This window comes from Pan troglodytes, chromosome 10, assembly GCF_028858775.2.
Source record: "Pan troglodytes isolate AG18354 chromosome 10, NHGRI_mPanTro3-v2.0_pri, whole genome shotgun sequence".
NCBI classification, from domain to species: Eukaryota; Metazoa; Chordata; class Mammalia; order Primates; family Hominidae; genus Pan; species Pan troglodytes.
This window is the reverse complement of record NC_072408.2, coordinates 37,146,262-37,164,655: the sequence shown is the minus strand read 5'-3', so window position 1 is coordinate 37,164,655 and position 18,394 is coordinate 37,146,262. Positions and strand designations below refer to the sequence as shown.

The 18,394-nt window shown below is 38.5% G+C and overlaps 1 protein-coding gene across 4 annotated transcripts in view; it reads right to left on the bottom strand.

The window, feature by feature from the left end:
* The window catches only part of LRIG3 (leucine rich repeats and immunoglobulin like domains 3), a 48,459-nt gene that overhangs the window by 1,581 nt on the left and 28,484 nt on the right, over positions 1-18,394 (bottom strand). For 2 of the 4 annotated variants that reach the window (XM_001167069.6, XM_001166924.8), the window contains exons 4-18: positions 16,882-17,013; positions 16,213-16,356; positions 15,038-15,181; positions 14,548-14,691; positions 14,012-14,155; positions 13,034-13,114; positions 12,055-12,126; positions 9,769-9,840; positions 9,118-9,281; positions 6,821-7,141; positions 5,080-5,361; positions 3,661-4,113; positions 2,706-2,864; positions 688-831; positions 313-588 (exon numbers count right to left, since the gene is read on the bottom strand). In XM_001167069.6, the coding sequence (XP_001167069.4) occupies positions 313-588; positions 688-831; positions 2,706-2,864; positions 3,661-4,113; positions 5,080-5,361; positions 6,821-7,141; positions 9,118-9,281; positions 9,769-9,840; positions 12,055-12,126; positions 13,034-13,114; positions 14,012-14,155; positions 14,548-14,691; positions 15,038-15,181; positions 16,213-16,356; positions 16,882-17,013 (2,732 nt within the window). Of the gene's footprint in view, positions 1-312; positions 589-687; positions 832-2,705; positions 2,865-3,660; positions 4,114-5,079; positions 5,362-6,820; positions 7,142-9,117; positions 9,330-9,768; positions 9,841-12,054; positions 12,127-13,033; positions 13,115-14,011; positions 14,156-14,547; positions 14,692-15,037; positions 15,182-16,212; positions 16,357-16,881; positions 17,014-18,394 lie in introns of all 4 variants that reach the window. The other 2 variants (XM_016923140.4, XM_009425023.5) reach the window with 2 other exon arrangements.

Sequence of the window (18,394 nt, the reverse complement as noted above, 5' to 3'; positions counted from 1 at the left end):
ACCACTTTTTCCACATGGCTGACAAGCTGAGCTCCTAAGTCCTCCCCAAACCCTTGTCTTGGAGTAGATGCCACACACGGTGCTACCCAGAAAGCTCCTGAGGCTTAGTTATAGATTAAACACATCATCAAGTAAAATCCCACCTCTGACTTTGCTTTTGGAGGCATTTACACTAACTAGTCGGATGTCATGGCAGCCTCATTCAAGAAACCATTTTTTACCAGTTTGACATTCAAGGCTGTCATTGCTCTCTCACACACAACTTGGAGTATGGATCCTCAGACAAGGTACCTGATAACTTAATAAACTTACCCATGAAAGAATTACTCGAGGCAACCGATGCTGGCTCTGGATTTGCACTAAAATCTAAAGAGGACTTGTTTAGACACAGATTTTTCATTCCAGGTCCTTCATTTTGAGAGTAACTAGTGTTAAGTAGCTTCCTCACATGTGAAGGCCATGATATATTACTGAAGCTCCGTTCGCAGGATTCTTCTGAAGGATGAGAACATGGGTAGCACTCCTTTTTCTTTATGTAACTGGGCTCATAGTGGTCCATTAAAACTGTTCTTGGGTCAGGACTGCAACCTTTTTAATATGGGGGTAATAACAGAAGGAGATTACAGTTAGCACATCTAGAAGTCTCTCTAAGAAACAGAACTGTACTCAAGCAAGAAAACCACCTACCTGTATGATATGTTTCAAAAGGATCTGAGCCATACACATTTCCCTTCAAATACATAGGGCCTGTGGATCCCAAAAAGGGACAAAGGAACAGATCTGTGGCAGCTTCCACATCAGCTTCACTGCTATTGTCAATATGGCAGGTCCCTTTGAAACAAAAATCTTAGTCAATGATCCAATTATTCAAGTGCCATTCAACATTCTCCCCAGTTTTGGCATCTTCCATATTTACAGATGAAAGTTTGACTAGAACATCATATAGACAAAAAAATTGCAAAAATTTACAGTAGGGTTTTAAGAAATTTATTAGAGGACTTAATTAGCCATTGTGCTAGGTGTGGTGGCCTTATTGCTCACTTGGTTTCTACGGGAAACTGATATGTGCAGATCCTGCAGCCAAAGCAGCCATGGTCTAAACCACATACCATCAGCACTGTCCCCTTCTTACAAAAGGTCCCAGATGACCAGAACCAGGATTGGCACTTGGCCAATGACCTCTTAATGCCCATCTCAAAGATAAGCTCAGCTAAACATATCATCTCATGAGTATCTGAACCAAACAACACAGAAATGATATGCCATTTACTGCTGGACACAGCAGGTGAAGAGTAAGTGATATCATCAGGGTTAGAGATGTCACGATGACGCATGTGTCTGGGAAGCAGAAACTGGGCAGTAAGAGGTGGTGGGTTGAGAGAAAAGCAAATATGCAGAACGTGACACAGTAATGCTGGTGGCCCAGAGCTACTCTGGGAGCAGCCTCATCTCCAGCCTCAGCATCTAGGCAGCCTGGCATTATTATGCCCCAGTTCTGTCCCTTTAGGTTTTCCTTAAGTGTCTTTTCAGTTAACCCCATTATGCTTTAATGAGCTTGGGTCTCCACTCTTTGCCTCTAAACGGGTCTAACCAGAATACTCACTTCTATGCTCAGATCCTGTAACTCTATGCTCTTTATTTCTGGCTTGCCAAGCACTTTTAGTTTATCCACCTCTGACGAAACTGTGAAACTGAAAACATATACTTCTCTCCCAACTACAATGTCTCGCACAGAGCGTATAATAAATACTTATGGGAAAAGTTGGTCACATATTTTAGAATAACATCGATGGCTTCCACTTGCTGAGCCCTTAATATGTGCCTAGCGCCATGTAGTTTTCCATCTTCATTTCATTTGCACAAGTACCTCACCAGAAAGTATTGTATGTGCCCCACAGTACATGCAGTAAGTAGTAGGTCTTGTACCAAACCTGTGCTCTTGTATTATGCTGTCTCCATTATTATTCTCAAAACTATGCAGCATTGAAAGCAAGGGTCAGAATTAGACTTCTCAAAGAGGCTGGGTGCGGTGGCTCACGCCTGTAATCCCAGCACTTTGGGAGGCTGAGGCAGGCAGATCACCTGAGGTCAGGAGTTCAAGACAAGCCTGGCCAACATGGCAAAACCCCGTCTCTACTAAAAATACAAAAACAAAAGAAAGCATTAGCCAGGCGTGGTGGCATGTGGCTGTAGTCCCAGTTACTTGGGAGGCTGAGGCAGGAGAATCGTTTGAACCCAGCAGGTGGAGGCTGCAGTGAGCTGAGACCACGCCACTGCACTCCAGCCTGGGTGACAGAGCCAGACTTGGTCTCAAATAAATAAAAATAAATAAATAAAAAATAGACTTCTTAAAGAAAATAATGTAAACCATTAGACTTTTAAGCCCATTCATGTAACCAGTTAATATCATTTAAGGGCCAAAGAACATTTATAATGTAAAGGATACACAGATATCCTTTACACATGGAATAATTACATTTTTCTAAACCTACTAGTCTTTTTTTATTGTTAGAAACAAAGATTTATTTCTTTCCTAGTATTTAAGAGAAGGATATAGAACTATACAATTTCAACCTTGCTAGTGATCTTGGGCCAGGTCCTAAATGTCAGTGTTATCAATGTCTTGTGAAAATGAGTATCATATCTGAGCCTTCCACCATATGACTTCAAAACAATTACAGCCCACATTCATTTTAAACACTTACCACTACTGTCATGTTGTGGTAAGAAAAATCCAGCACCTGAAGATGTGACAAACTGGTGGTGGCTTCCACTTTCTGAAGACACGTACCCATCCTGCCTGTCAGCTAACGTTCCCTGAGATGACAAATAACTAGGAATATCTGCTGGCAAGTTGGTCTCATCTGTAATAAAACAGCAGCATTTTATTAACCAAGGATGATCGTTAATTGTCCCACAGGCATCCCGGGTGAATGGCATAGACTATTTTGGCTTCTGTATACATCAAATTAAGGGAGATCTACTCTGGCAAAACCATCTCGATTGTACAGTACTCTGGAACGGCAAATTAGGGCTTTGCTGCTCTGGGATGTATAAGCTGACTTTCTGTTTTATCACCCATTGGATGCACCTCCCAAATTTCAAAACAACAAATGTTTAAACAGATTTTTTAAAAGGCTGAAGGCCTAAGAATTTTCATGAGACAGTATCTAAGCTTTCGAATTATGCTTGATTATTGCCATATTCCCTGCTTAATATTACTAATCAATATCTGACTTTGCACATACTAATCAAGTCACAGCCCCTCTTCCACTAATAAAATCCAACCTAAGTACATGCACATACGCATACACAACAAGACATACAACCACTGCAGAGAGTAAACCTTATCATTAAAGGGCTGTTCCTGGTTCTCCATCACTATCTTATGAAGGAGTTAGAAATATTTTAGTCAGTGACTTGGATTTTATCTCACAGCCACAGGATACCCTGATGTCATTTTAACAAAAAGTATTAATCTTTAAACATCAGCTTTATTTGGGGCTGGAGTTTTTTAGCGAATCATATTTCTGCAGCTTGAAACAAATGAGTCACTCTTCTGAGATGAACTCAGACTCCAAGACACACGTTCTAGAAGTATTTGCAGAACCACAAAAACACATGACTCCCGTGACCTGTGCCAAGCTTCTGTTTACACACCTGTGTTGGTAATGCTGCAATCTTCATTCCTCCGCCTTGTGTGGTATATGATGACCACCCACACGAGTGACGTGCCCACCACACAGCAAACCACGGCTATGATCACAACACCCACAGTGGCCCATCCGTCATCGTCTAACGATGGGGCTGTCATCTGAGGGGAGTCGCAGGTCGGAGTGGGGATCACACTGAGGCGCACGTTTCCTCTCTCAGTGCCAAGGGTATTAGACATCTCACATGTGTATTTCCCAGCATCACTGACATCTGAGTCCACAATAATCAGAAGCTGATTGCCTGCTGCAAAAAAGTGCCTCTCGGTTACCACCAATGGGCTATCATCTTTGGTCCAGTTCAGTCTGGGGGGAGGGCTTCCTCCAGCAATGCACTGTAGGACGGCTGTTTCTCCCTTGGTTACAGTTCGGTCCAACAGTGGCCGCAAAAATGATGGTGTTTCTGAAATAACAAGTTATGCTTTTAATTTCCCAAATAAAATTTAGTTTCCATATCATAAAATGTAGCATTTAAACTTATTCAAATTGTAACCTAAAATTTTATTCTCCCACAACTTACTGGACACACTTTTCTAAGAGCCTAAACATATACACCATTCAGTATTTCACTATTCTGCTGTCATTTACTCATAACACCAGTTAAGGATAATATCTACTATTTTAAAAATCTCAGCTTCCCTCACTTTTGCAAAAGTCGGGAAGCTGGTAGTAGGGGGGAGAGTGGGAAACAAAAGCTTTTTAAAAATAGAAAGTACAAAAATAATTTCAAGCACAAGGGTATGTTGATAAATAAAAAAAATCAGAATGCTTAAGTTTTTTAAGTGAAACTTTTTAGGGCTGGATGCCTGGGCCTATATTAAAACTCTGACAATAATTTACTTTTATTATTTAGTATCTTAATAGGTTACTTTAGCTCTTTCAAAGATACGTGAATAATAATTGTGTTTACATTTTTAAAAAGCATTTGTTTAGGTAAAAGATGAAAAAAAACCTCTGACTTCCGGAGAGGTATGGTAGGCTGAGAAAAGAGAGTAAGGCCTTCCCAATTTGTTCCTACATTTTTTTTTAATGTTCTTTATGGTGTTAAGACTACTGATATGGACAGCACAGTGGGGAAATCAGAGGAGGGTGATCCCCCATAAAAGGGAAAGCATCCCAACTTTTCCTCGGCCCCTCTCTTCAGGATGGAGGGGGCAGGGATTCACCTCAGTGGCCAGACTTGAGGATGTCATGCAATCCCTGACTTCAAAGTGTTCAAGAGGCCATTTGCATTAATACTTTCTAGGAAAAGGCAATGCCCCATACATCTTCATCTCTTACTCTCACAACTTCTGGTACTTAGGGACCTTGGATGAGCTAGTATCTTCAAGACTGATTTATACTACAGAATCTTAACAAATTCACCCACCTAGGACAGTCAGAGTTGCATTTGCTGAAATACTTCCTGCACTGTTCTGAGCTGTGCAGCTGTATACCCCAATGTCCTCTATCTTCACATCCACGATAAAGAACACGTCATCCTCGGGCATCACATGCATGCGTCTCTCCCGTGCAGCTGGGAAGTCTGTGCCCCCATCCTTCTGCCAGGCTATCTGGGGGGCTGGGTGCCCCACAGCAGCACACTCCAAGCGTGCCATGGCCCCAGCTCGGATGGTGAGGTCCATGGGGGTCTTGGTGAATGAGGGAAGCACTGAAATCAGATAAACAATATAGGCATTAGCACAGTGGAGTCTTACAGGTTCACTTGCATTCCTTTTTATTTTTTTGTTTGTTTGATACTTACAGATTGTCCCTGACATAGATTGGGCATTCCAATTTCAAGTCAAGGAAACTAAAGTTGAGATGGAAAGATTAAAAGGCTTGCTCAAGGTTACAGATACAGAAACAGTGAAGTCAGGATAAAACAGAGATCATCTGATTCTCAGAATGAAGGTCTTCCTGCTATTTTCTGCCACTTTTTAGTTTCCTCAACAATGAACTGTGAGATCTTGGGTGTATCAATTAATCTCTTTGTACCCTGACCACTCACTTCATCTATTTTTTTTAAAGTCTCTCCTGGTAGCTCTAACATTCTGTGACTTTTAAGATACATGTTTTGCCCTACAATTTAAACTCAAAACTGTTCTATGTGCCAGGCCACAGCCATCATTTGCTGAGTGAATGCATTAATGAATCATATTCAAAATCTTCTACCATGGCAGATACAGATAGTTAAATGATAAAGTGGCAAGGATCCTACTGTAAAACTGTATACCTACCACATAAAGCAAACAAGAATAGACTTCTGTTAACAGTGGCTAACAGTGCATTTACTGAGCACTACCTTGTAGCCATTTTGCTACATCCTTTACACATATTATTTCACTAAATGAGCATAATGCCTCTAGGGGGCAGGTCCTATTATCCCTAATTGAAAGATGTGGAACTGGAGGCGGAGACGTGAAGCAACCTGCTGAAAATCACGGAGGAGTGGCAGGATTCACACACAGATCTCTGAATTAAAGGCAGTGTGCATCCAGCATGATGCTTTGCAGCCTTCCAGATCAGTATATTACACTGTAAACTCTCAAAGAGGAAAACATTGCTGGGCACGGTGGCTCACACCTGTAATCCCAGCCAGCACTTTGTGAGGCCAAGGTGGGCAGATCACAAGGTCAGGCGTTCGAGACCAGCCTGACCAATATAGTGAAACCCCGTCTCTATTAAAAATACAAAAAATTGGCCAGGCATGGTGGTGCACGCCTGTAATCCCAGCTACTCAGGAGGCTGAGGCAGGAGAATTGCTTGAATCTGGGAGGTGGAGGTTGCAGTGAGCCAAGATTGCAACCAGGATGTCATCTAGCCTGGGTGACAGTGCAAGATTCTGTCTCAAAAAAAAAAAAAGAAAAAGAAAAAAAAAGAGCAAAAACATGTCTGGTTCATCTCTGTGTTACTCACCACACTGAGTACGGTGTCGTCTTCAACATAATTGCAGGTTTAGATACAAATAACCAAGAATCTTAATTTTGTGGAATGAAAGGTAGGGAAAGGAAGAGTCAGGTGGGGAACTGTGAGAAGAAAAGACAGGGTTAAGATTAAGAGAGAAAAACAGGTGCTTTCTATTTCTAAAAGGTATCTTTAAATGCTAAAGGAAAAGTCAGATCACATACTATTTACTGTAAGCTTGGCTTTGACAGAGTAGGATGAACCAAAGTGATTGGAGATGACACACTGATATTTCCCCTCACTGGCAAATTCCACCTCGCGCAGCCGAAGGATGGTGGTATACTCCATCACCTCGCCACCTTGGGCCCGGAGGTGTGCATAATTTTCCATTTCGGCATCATGCAGTAGTTCATTGTCTTTTTTCCAAGCAAAAGTCATTGGGGAATCACTGCTGCTGGCAGCTGAGCAGATGAAACTCAAATTGGAACCTTTTATTGCCGACTGTGTTTCTGGCTGAACCGTGATCTGGGGTTTGGGAAAATCATCTGTTAAAAATGGAGAGGAGGAGACAAAACAATGTTAAGGCTCAAGAGTCCAAATACTACTCAAATTTGAACACCAAGAAATGCAAAAACAGTGGCTTAGGTTTTACCCTTTGTGTATGTTTTCCAGATGGACTAGCCGTCCCCGTGTTGAAATGATATACTGGGAGAGTATTTATAAAGTAACTCATTCATCTCGAATACAGATGCAGATCTATTTATCAATCACTATTACCTGAGAAAAGACTGTTATTTTGGAGCTATCAGAAAACCCACACTTTATTCCTGATCCGTTATGCTTTCTATAAGTAGAAGAAGAAAGCAGTTTAAAAACTTCCAGGCTCAGGGATCATTTTTGAATGCTACTACTATCAGAAACTGCAATTGTTCCCATGTTCTCCCCAGATAATGAGCAGCAAAATTAGGAAATCAAACATCAATCATGATTAATCAACAAAGACAGCCATTAACACTCCATTTACCAAAACAGAACCACTATTAAAAAACAGTAATTTAGGTAGAGGCAAAAAAAAAAAAAAAAAAAAAAGCTGATAGCAAAAGAAAAAGCATCTGTAAAACAAACTGTAAGACACTGGCTTCGGCCTGGAGCTTCGAGCGGCCAATCATGCTGCTGTGCTACCCTGTCAAAGCTACATTATAATTAAAGCTAAGCAACTCTTTCATTCTAACAGTTATTTTTAGTTCTCTGTTACTTTTTGGAAAAGTTACCTTTTTGAACTTCAGTTTCTCAGCCATGATCTAAACCCAGAAGGAAACATCTGAGATCCACCAAAGCGTACCATTTGGGTGCTACTACTATTAGAAAAAACAACTTTTTATGTGTATTGAATGGGTTATGGGGGATGCTTTGATAACTCCAGTGCTGCTATTTTTCAATGTCTGCATATTGTAATCGAGGTGTTTTCTGTACTATTCTGAAATTCTCATCTAATAAATCGATGTTCAGATTCACAAGGAAGTGAAAAAAACTATGGATACTATACATGTGTTTCAACGTAATAGGGGGATCAGATCTTGGGACTAAAAAACTATGAAATAAGGACCATGGGAAAGGAGCAGTTCAGGCCCTTACAGATGAATGCCAAAAGCTTATTCAGTTCCAAAAGCTACATCAGAGGTTTTATTTCCAGAAACTACTGGCACTGCTTAATGCTGCAACCTAAAAATATATATCGTGGACAAAGCAGTTTTAAGTAAATTTTTAAATGCCAATGCAAAAGAAGGTTCTTAATATTTTAACACCCATGCTTAAATAAAAGCAAATTCTGATTTATTGGTTTATAAAACATATTTATTTTTACAGAGGTCTCCATGGCAGCTAATAGTAAATAGCAGCATCATGTAATAGACAGAAAGTTGCACCAGAGATGAAAACTTTTCTTTTAAATCCAGATCTGCTACTAACTAGCTATGTAAAGTTCAGGTAACTAGATTTCTAATGCTGAGATTCTTGGATGCTAAAACAATGGACCTTAAAATTATTTATAATAAATTCACATTTCCTATTACTTGTAAATGTTTTACCTACCAATAGTTAATTTTTTAGCACCCCATAAATCATTAATAATTTTCTCTTTCATGTAAACCTCCCAACAAGCCTCAGAGTTGGGAAGAGAAGAAAGGAGAGTCCCCATTTCATGGATGCAGAGACTAACATTTAGGGAATTTAAGTTAAGTAGAAGGGCTGGGATTATCCTTCCATTCTCCCAAGATCCAATTTCATTCTCATTCCACCACACCATCCTGATGCCAAAACAAAGATGAAGCAATTTTAGAAAACTCTCTTTCCCATCTGTGAAATTAAAATAATCAGCAAACTATAGACCCATTTTCCTCTACCTCAGCAGAAATAAAAGCTTTATAAAGAGATCATAAATCTATTCAAAACCATTATTTGGATAAATGGGAGGGGGAAAAAAGAAGAATAAATAAAAGGCAAGGGCAATACTTATACTCACCACACACAAAGCCATCTGGGCTAACAGCAAAAATGCTTCTTCCTTTTAGCAGCTGAGGATGGGCACAACTGGCATTTACAAAGCTCTGAAAGTTGTTTTCCGCCACCCACTGTGGGAGCCATTTTAGTTGGCAATCGCACAAAAGGCTTGATGTATTTAAATGCCTGAGGAGAGTAATTACATTCAATTTGTTCTGTATGAAATGCAGATTTCTACAAGTAAACCAAACCCAAGTAAATATTAACAAAGCAATGAATTTGGAAACTGAATACACACATCCCATGGAATAAGTATCCTACAGTCCATTTTAAAATACAAGAAATGTATTTAGCATGATTTTCTGTTGTTCTTACTGTCCTACTGAGACAGAAGTGTTGATTTATCAAAAGTTCCTTACAACTGAAAAAATTACTACTATATTGGGTGACTGTACTATATTTGGTCCCACAAAGTTGCGAATTTAAAATAGAAAGAAAAACTCATTTCAACAAAAAGAACAAATAAACTCCTTTTCTGTTGCCTAGTATAAAAATTAAGTAATGTTAAGAATGTGCCAGGCACTTTTTATAGATACATAATCCAGGATGCCACACCATATGACAGTTTTCCCCTCTATACTTTCAGACTCCTAGAAGGAAAAGAAAAGCTTACAATTGTTGCAGTTTCTTCATTTGTGAAAATGCATTGCCTTGTAAAGACATGATTGCGTTGTCACTCAGGTCTCTGAAAAATCACCAAATCAAATGCATCAGAGCAAACTACCATCATTTCGTGCTTTTGGACAAAGTTTGGGCCCACACTGCCCACCCCATTTGCCAAATAAATACTCCCTCTATGTGTTAAATACATGACTGGGGCAACCCCAGGAGAATCCACTGCAAAGCTTGTGCTGAAGACCCAGGGCATTTGTGTCACAGATAGGTTTTGTTTTAGTGAAAAAGATTCATTTCTGTCATCACTTAAAGATTATTTGACTCATTAGGGCCCATGTTGTTCTATTATTTCATTCTATTACTCTTTATTCAAATTAGCAACTATTGGAAACTTCTAAATATACAAATAAAATTTCTCATAATTACGCTTTTATAAAACATTTACACAGTATTTTTGAAGATATGCACTCAGTTAAGTGATTTACAAGTGTTACTGCATTTATTCCTACAACAACCCAAAATATGACGGTATTACTACTTAGCTCAGCACGAAAGGGGAAGGTAAGGGTTGAAACAATTATTTTCAATTCCAAAACCTGTGCTTTTAACCATTAACCTAATTCTGTCACCCACAGCTCACTAACATAAACGCAGTAAGATGTTCAGACAAGATATACTTGTTAAAACGAATACTTCAGGCAGGAAATTCATAAAATGAGCACATATTCTGGGTTAATTCTCTTTATACAGAGACTTACAGGCACTCTGCATTAAAGTATTCACCACAATGATTACCACTCTGTTTTTCTTTACAGGGGTCACTGTATACAAAGGGAATATTGAGTGAGACAAGTGGGAAGAGAAGACAAAGCAAGAAGGGACCAGACATGGCTAGACGAAGAGGCTGGGGCAATCAAGGAAGATTTAAGAAAACTGAAGCAGAGATTAATACTCCACTGATCCACTAATTCCACGTTCCCAGAAACGGAATGGGCCAAATGACAAACCCTTTTGGCTAGTTTTCTTTTCAAAATAATCGGTTTCAATAAATACTGCAATGTTGGTCTGCCCTTCCAAAACTCAGCTTTGCAGAATCATTCTACTATAATTTGAACTGCCGCACTCACTGTCAGGGTGGCTCACGATCCAAGTCTCCCTCAGACGAACTGGTGCAGTCAGAAGGTGACAACACAGTGGTTTACAGATAACAGCTAAATCTTCACTCTCAATACACAGCACACATAGGAGAACCCAATATGTATTTTAAATTGTAACTTCTTCTGTCCTGGTTAATACATATTAAAACTTCTGGATACAAGCATTCCTTAACAGTCAGAGTCGATATTATACATTACTTTGTACTTTTACTGTACAAGCGTAAAACATACAACCATGGTTATAAGCAGCTGGTTGGTTCCCTTAGTTAAAACATGCAAGTTTTGATTCCTATCAATGTTAGCTAGCTTTCCTCTCTTAGTGGCTGAAAATTCCTGAGCCCCTAAATGACATTTCAGAAATGTGTGCCAGGAGTTACTAGGAGCTACTGGGAGTAGCGGCAGAGATTGTACAGGCAAGAGCTAGTGTGATGCAGGGACACTGTGAAAGTCGGGGCAGCTCTGGGTTGCGTCCTGCTTCTGACAGCTACTAACTGGTGGGTCAAGACGAAACGAAAGAAAACAACAAAAAAGAGAACAATGGTAAGGGGGGGTTGTATGTTTCATAATTAAACAACAATAAGAGACCAACAATTCTCAAAGTAGTGCTAAAACTCTCCTATGTCACTCTTAAGGATTGTGGAACATTGTCTTTCTTCTTTAAAAGCCAAGTCATCTCCTTTAACTGTCCAGTGGAATCAATAAACTCTTAGAACCTCCGCTTAACAACAAAGATAATAATAGCTATTGAGTTGTATTCTAAGAATTAAATCAGAATATATGTGAATATGTGGTACAATGCCTGATATGTAGTGGATGAACTGCACCTAGTAGTTTTTTTTTAATTAAGTAATCACTGTTTGAGAAAAACAATTAAAAACCCATTAAGGAGATATAGCTTTTGTCCTTAAATACAAAGGAAAGCATATACCTGTATACTTCTATATAGGTAGGTAGGTAAGTAGGTAGACAGAGAAAGAAACAGAAAGATAGGCAGATGTTTAAATATATTTTATGGAACCGGAAGGATGCCAACAAAATTACATTCCAGTTTGTTTTATCTTTCATGACACATAAGTAAAAACCATCTTAGAGATTCTCTTTAGGGTAACTAAATTCTAGCTACTCACAGATGCTCCAATGCATCCAAACCAGTGAAGGCTTTTTTAGTAATAGATCGGATCCGATTTCCTTGGAGTATCCTGGGGAAAAAAATTACATTGGAACACTTAATTTAAAAAGCCATTTTGGGGTGGAACTCTCATAAACAGAACTGCTTTTTAAATTATGTGTGAGCAATTCCATTTTCTTCAATTAAACAATATATCCTGTAAAAATGTGTCCATGCCATCTATTTCAATAATGTAGTTGAACATGGTTTTTGAAGCATTCAACAAAGAGCCCAACAAAAATAGGTATTCAGTAAGTCACTCTGCTGATTAAGTTAAATCACTGTTTTTCAGAGTCCTTTTAGGAATAGGTAGAGACTTTATTTCAAGTAAACTGTCTCAGAACACTAACAAAGCAGATAATAGTGAACGTTTTCTCCTTCCTCTCCTTCTCTGTGGATACCTTCCATCCATAGGAGTTTGGTACTATAGGGAGCTGAATTTGAATACTGCTGGCTTAACACATGTAATTTGACCATCTGCAAGACCATTTTATGGCTAATTATAAGATGTTTTCATCCTGTTTTGCTTGTAACCAACCACAGCATTATCAGTGGCTACTAGATTACTTCATTAAAAAAATTCCTACGAGGACAGTACAACATTGAGGATTTCAAGCTGTGGAAGTGCCTGCACTAACTTTTACGCAATGATAATTCCAAAAGTCTAAGCCCTCAACATAGATGAAAATTATTATGAGGATATTAAAGTAAATTACACATACTAAAATGTTGAATAAAACATTTTCACCTAAGGAAGAAAAAGTTAATAATATACATCTTGTGCAACAGCAGGCATCTGGGGAGAGGATCAAGGGTGGTAAGCAGATTAAGCACTGATTTCTCATCTCTTCATGATGTCAACTTGTATAGCTGACTTCAGGGAAGACAAAATTTTTAAATCAAAGAGTGAGCTAAATTATGAGGCAATTCATACTCACAGTCGCCTCAGTTTGTCAAGCCCAGAGAAAGCACCATTCATGTCTTCAATAGTCCAGGAAATTTCATTGTTCTTCAGATCCCTAATTTTAAAAGAAGCATTCCCTTTAGAGTGATAAGCTCAGAAAGCCTAGTATCACCACGCAGGTGGCATATCATTTGTAAAAAATTTCTCATAATTCCCCACATTATCTCCACCTCTCTCAAAATAATAGGGAACTCTTTTTCTCCAACTTACTTCTTACACCCTGCCTGACTCCCTCAACAACATTTTAAGTTTTTCCCTAAAATCAGAAAAAGCTGACACTGGCCCTATTAATTCCTCTATCAAAATGACTACATTCTGTATGATCCGAACAGTCTGAAAAATACATTAAACTTTAAAACCACTCTTCCAACCACACATGCAGAAGTTCGCCAAAGCATACAGTATGTCTTTCAATTATGTAATGCTTCAAATAGCGAACAGAGCAAAAGTTTCTGACAGAGCAAAAATCAAAAGCCCATTGCACAACCTTAAATTACCATTTGAGAAATTTGTCAAAGGTCAATTAATTCAACTCCCTTTTCTTTCTCTTAGAAGAGAGATCAGGTTGAGGATATAACTGGCATGATAAACAGTATCTTCCTTGCCCTTTGTAGACCTTTTTGCTCTAAGTAATTTTTAATCTGTATTTTACAAAGAAAACTTAGTGGACTTAAAATTGTTTCCCTCTTAAGCAGTTACCAATTTCCTGGAGATCCTGAGAAGGTTCACTGTAATCACCAAAACAAACTGATCACTGTCCTTTTTAATCCCTTTACGAAACACATATGGATGAAATGGATCCATTTTAATCAAACTGATCTGGGAAAGATTAAGATACTACTTCTGAGGCTGTATGCATTTCCTTGACAACAAAGGAAATCTGCTAGGAGAAAAGTGCGCACATTTAGGAACCAATTACGTTCGTGTACTGACAGCAAAACGTGTAACTTACAAAGTCTTTAAACTGGAAAGCCCCCGGAAGGCACAATCAGCAATGTAGCTGACTCTGTTGTTCCCAATGTGCAGTGTATTTAGTAAGCTTAGGCCAAGGAAGCTTGAATCATCTAACCTTGATAAGTGATTGAAAGTTAGGTCCCTGTAAAGAAAAAAGAGAAAAGCAATAGCTTTTATTTTTCAATTCAACACAATGATTTGTTTTCCAAAAGACAGGTACTATATGAGCTACACTAATCCTTATTTTTAAATTCTGCCTTAATAATACCCAAGTAAATATTTCTAATATCAGTAATTAAAAAAATACGTTCTCTTTACTTGAAAATAACCATCATTGCTTTTGCCAACGTGCCACAGAACTGCAACAGTAGAACTGGCTTCAACTTATCACAACAAAAATAAGACTAGGTTGCATGTGAAAAAAGCTGTCACCTTGGAAACTTTGTTATGAAAATTTCACACATCAGTGGTAAGAAGCTCATGCCCTGGCATGATCCCTGCTCTCAAACCTGAGGAGAATAAAAGGCAACTCACAGCTCACTGAGCTTCTGGCAGAACTCCCAGGCATCAGGGCTGATCCTGTTGATGGCATTTTGGCTGAGATGAAGTTCCTGCAGCATCAGCAAGCCGTAAAGCCAGCCTTTGGTAATCTCTGTTAGGTTGTTATGGTCCAGCTGCCTACATTTACAGTAAGAATCAAAAGCAGGATCAAAACTTCATTATCTAGTCTCTTCAAAGGGGACATATGATTACAACCTATTACAGATTCCTATTGTTATTAGATGTTTAGCTTTTGTTATATGAAGACGTCAGCAAAAAAATACTATATAGTTTATACTATACTAAATTTAGGTACTTATAAATTATCGATCACATTACCTGAATCAAAACTGAATACTGACTTATAAGTAAGATTGTGGATGATGAGATTTTAACATAGGATTTCACATAAGACCTGCTGAATGTACACTGAGCATTCTATGATCATACTACCTCAGTAGGAACTGTGATAACCCACACTTACAAAATTTCCATGTTGCTCAGCCCCCAGAAAGCTCCATCCATAAGTTTCGTTACTCCATTTCTTTGCATTTTCAGAGACTTCAGAGCACCAAGCCCTTGGAATGTCAGTCCATCTACATTTTTAATCTTGTTTCGGTTCAATTCGCTGCATTGAGTATTACAAGAGTTAGCTTATATGACAATTAAATTCTGGAGGTAGTAATAAAATGTGTCATTACTACAATATAGTTCAACCAGTCAGTGTTCAATTACATACAGTGTTTTCAGTTTCTCAACATTTTTACTGCAAAGAATTTCAATTTGTTAAGCAGGCAGTGAATTTCCTACTGAAATGTGTCATGTGTTTTTGGAATAATAAAATACTGAAACTAGACTGCACTTTAATTTCTAAAGTCTTGTCCACTCAGTATAGACACAAACAAATTAAGATTTGTTTTTAAACAATCCAGAATGAGATTATTAAATGTTACACTAAAACATGAGGTCTATCAAGGAGCTGGGCCTCAACTTTATCCTGTACAATCTGTTTACAAGTTGGTTACTATCTTTCACCCTTCTTTTTAGGTTTAATGCTTTCTCTTTAAGGCAGTAGTTCTCAGCCTTGGTTGCACACTGGACGCAACCTGGGAATTTTAAAAATTTCTGAAGCCTGGATCTTACCCTTAGAGGTCCTAAATAATTGGTGTAAGGTGTGGCCTGGGCAGTGAGATTTTTAAAAGCTCCCCAAGTGTTTGTAATGTGCAGCCAAAGTTGCCCTATTGCAGGAGTCTGTTCACAGATCGCTCTACCATTATTAACAAGACAGATCTTTACAGCCACTTAAGCTATCAGAGCCTCCTGGCGTTGCCGGTATTATTCTCATAAACCACAGCCGTTGAGACCTCGGATTTTTTCAGTGCCACAATGGCACTTTTGTACCAGCGTTGTTCAACGATTACACTGTTCACTCTTTCAGTAACAATCTAACGTGTCTTGTCAAGCAGCAGCTGGCACGAGGTGACGAGATGATGTTTAAGGCTCTTTCCAATTTGGAGATTCTACAGCTCCAACTCTCAAAGGAAAGGCAGCTACATCCTTGTTCCTAAACTCCTTTTTGCCACATTGTAGATTTTAAGGAAAAGACACCAAGGGTTTGGAGGAGGTGAGAAACAGTATCTAAGAGGACATTTTACTTACAGATGTTGCAGTTGGGGCAGTTTAAACATCTTGGGTGGGATAGCTGAGATTCGGTTCCTGTTCAGCTTTAACACAAGGAGTGTGTTGGCCAAATTGTCAAAATACCCAGGTTCCATTGATGTGACTCGGTTGCTGTTGAGATACCTGTTGAAAGTTTAAAGATGAGCTTCTCCTTCTGATTTATTTGCAAGTTAAAGTGCAGGCCATCTCTGTATTAGAAGGAGTCTCCAGAGAACTTAACCATCAATGGAAACTTAAAATAATTACTTTTTAGGTCCTCAAGGACAGATGTTAAGATTCACACATATTGCTGGGAAAAGAGTGATTAAAATATGTGACGGATACAAAATTTTTTTATAAATATCCACTTTTTATGACATTCATTTATTAATAAAACATAGCAATGGTCTGATTTTGATTGTTTTTTTAAAAATGAGCACTTTTCACACCATCTAGGTTTTCTAATAAAAAACATGTAATTTTTTGTAATCTAAAAGTGTAAGAATAAACTGAAGATTGTGGTCATTCGAGCTTACAGCAAATTTCAAGTCAATAAATTATACTTTCAATCCATCAGTAGTAAAGTAGACAAAGTTTGTTATATCTTATTTTTTCATTGTAATATTTTCATTACAGGTGAAAGTTTTTGCTAAAGAAAACTTCACTTACAGATATTTGAGCTGTAGGGCTGGAAATGCAGTTTGGAGCTCTGAAATATTGTTGCTGCTAAGGTCCAAAGTTTCAAGGGACTGAAACTCTTTCAGATGTTCAGGTAGTATTTCAACAATCCTGTTTCCAGCCCTAGAATTAAAAGAAACCACAGTTAACAAGGTTAACGGTACAACAATCTGAAAGAAGAAAAATATTTTCTATTCCTGACTGGTTCTTCAGAAATATGGAACTGACTAATCTGAACAGTACTTTTAAAAGTTAAAGAGCAATACCATGGCCATTTTAAGTTATTCATTAAATTATAAATCATAATATTCAAATATGTGGAAAACATTCCTATATAAATATGGGGTTCTGTTTAGCAGCTGTGGCTGTCTAAATGCTATGCACTTAAAGACAGCGGTTTGATTTTTCTTTATCCTATTTTTCTTTTTTTAAAAAAATTTTTATTTATTGTTATTTTTTAGAGACAGGGTCTCACTCTGTCACCCAGGCTACAGCGCAGTGGCACACTCATAACTCACTGCAGCTCAAACTCCTGGGCTCAAGGAATATTCCCATCTCAGCTTCCAAGTAGCTAGGGCTACAGGTAAGTGCCACCTCATCTCGCTAATTTTTTTGTACAGTCAGGGGGTCTCACTATGTTGTCTAGGCTGGTCTCAACTCCTGGCCTCAAGCAATCCTCCAGCCTCGGCCTCCCAAAGTGCTAGGATTACAGGTGTGAGCCACCACACTTGGCTATTTTTCTTAACAGCTCTGCTCCCTTCTCCTTATTAAATGGTATACAAAATGCCTAACACCAAGGTGGCATACCAGGCACTCATGAGTTAATTCCCTATTCCTTCTTCTTGATTCCTAATCTATTTCCAATTCTTCTCTTGAAAAGTGCCCATATTACAGGTGCCAATGAATTTAAAATACTTGTCAGATTGGGGATCTCTCTAGAACCATGCTAGAGAGATCCCCTTTTCTTTAAGAAATAGCAAGTTTCAAGGCACTGCCATAGTCTTCAATACCAATGAATATGCTCCAGCCCTTTCAACAGTACAAAAGTATTACATAAGAAGAGCACTCCAGTTTGAATAATCCCTTGGCATAATTAGATCCAAACATGTTTTACATTAAAAGTCTTAAACATCAGACCATGACGTCCAGTATGGCAGCCACTAGCCACATGAGGCTCTTTAAATTTAAATTAATTCAAATTAAATGCTAAAATTTCACTACTTAGTCACAGTAGCCACATTTCAAGTGCTCAATAGCCATCCACTCCTGGTAGCTATCAAATGGTACAGCACACATACAGAATGCTTCTACCATTGTGTAAAGTTCTACTGGTGACTGTTATACTGAACAAATGGAAAGAAACAAACAGAAAAAAAAAAAAAAAGAGGCCATTTCAAAGTTCTTCAAAAGTCATCAATCAATATAGTAACTCCCAAGGGAAAATGCAGCATTAAATGACAATTTTGTTAGAAAATAGCAATCAAACGGATGTGCAAGCCATCAT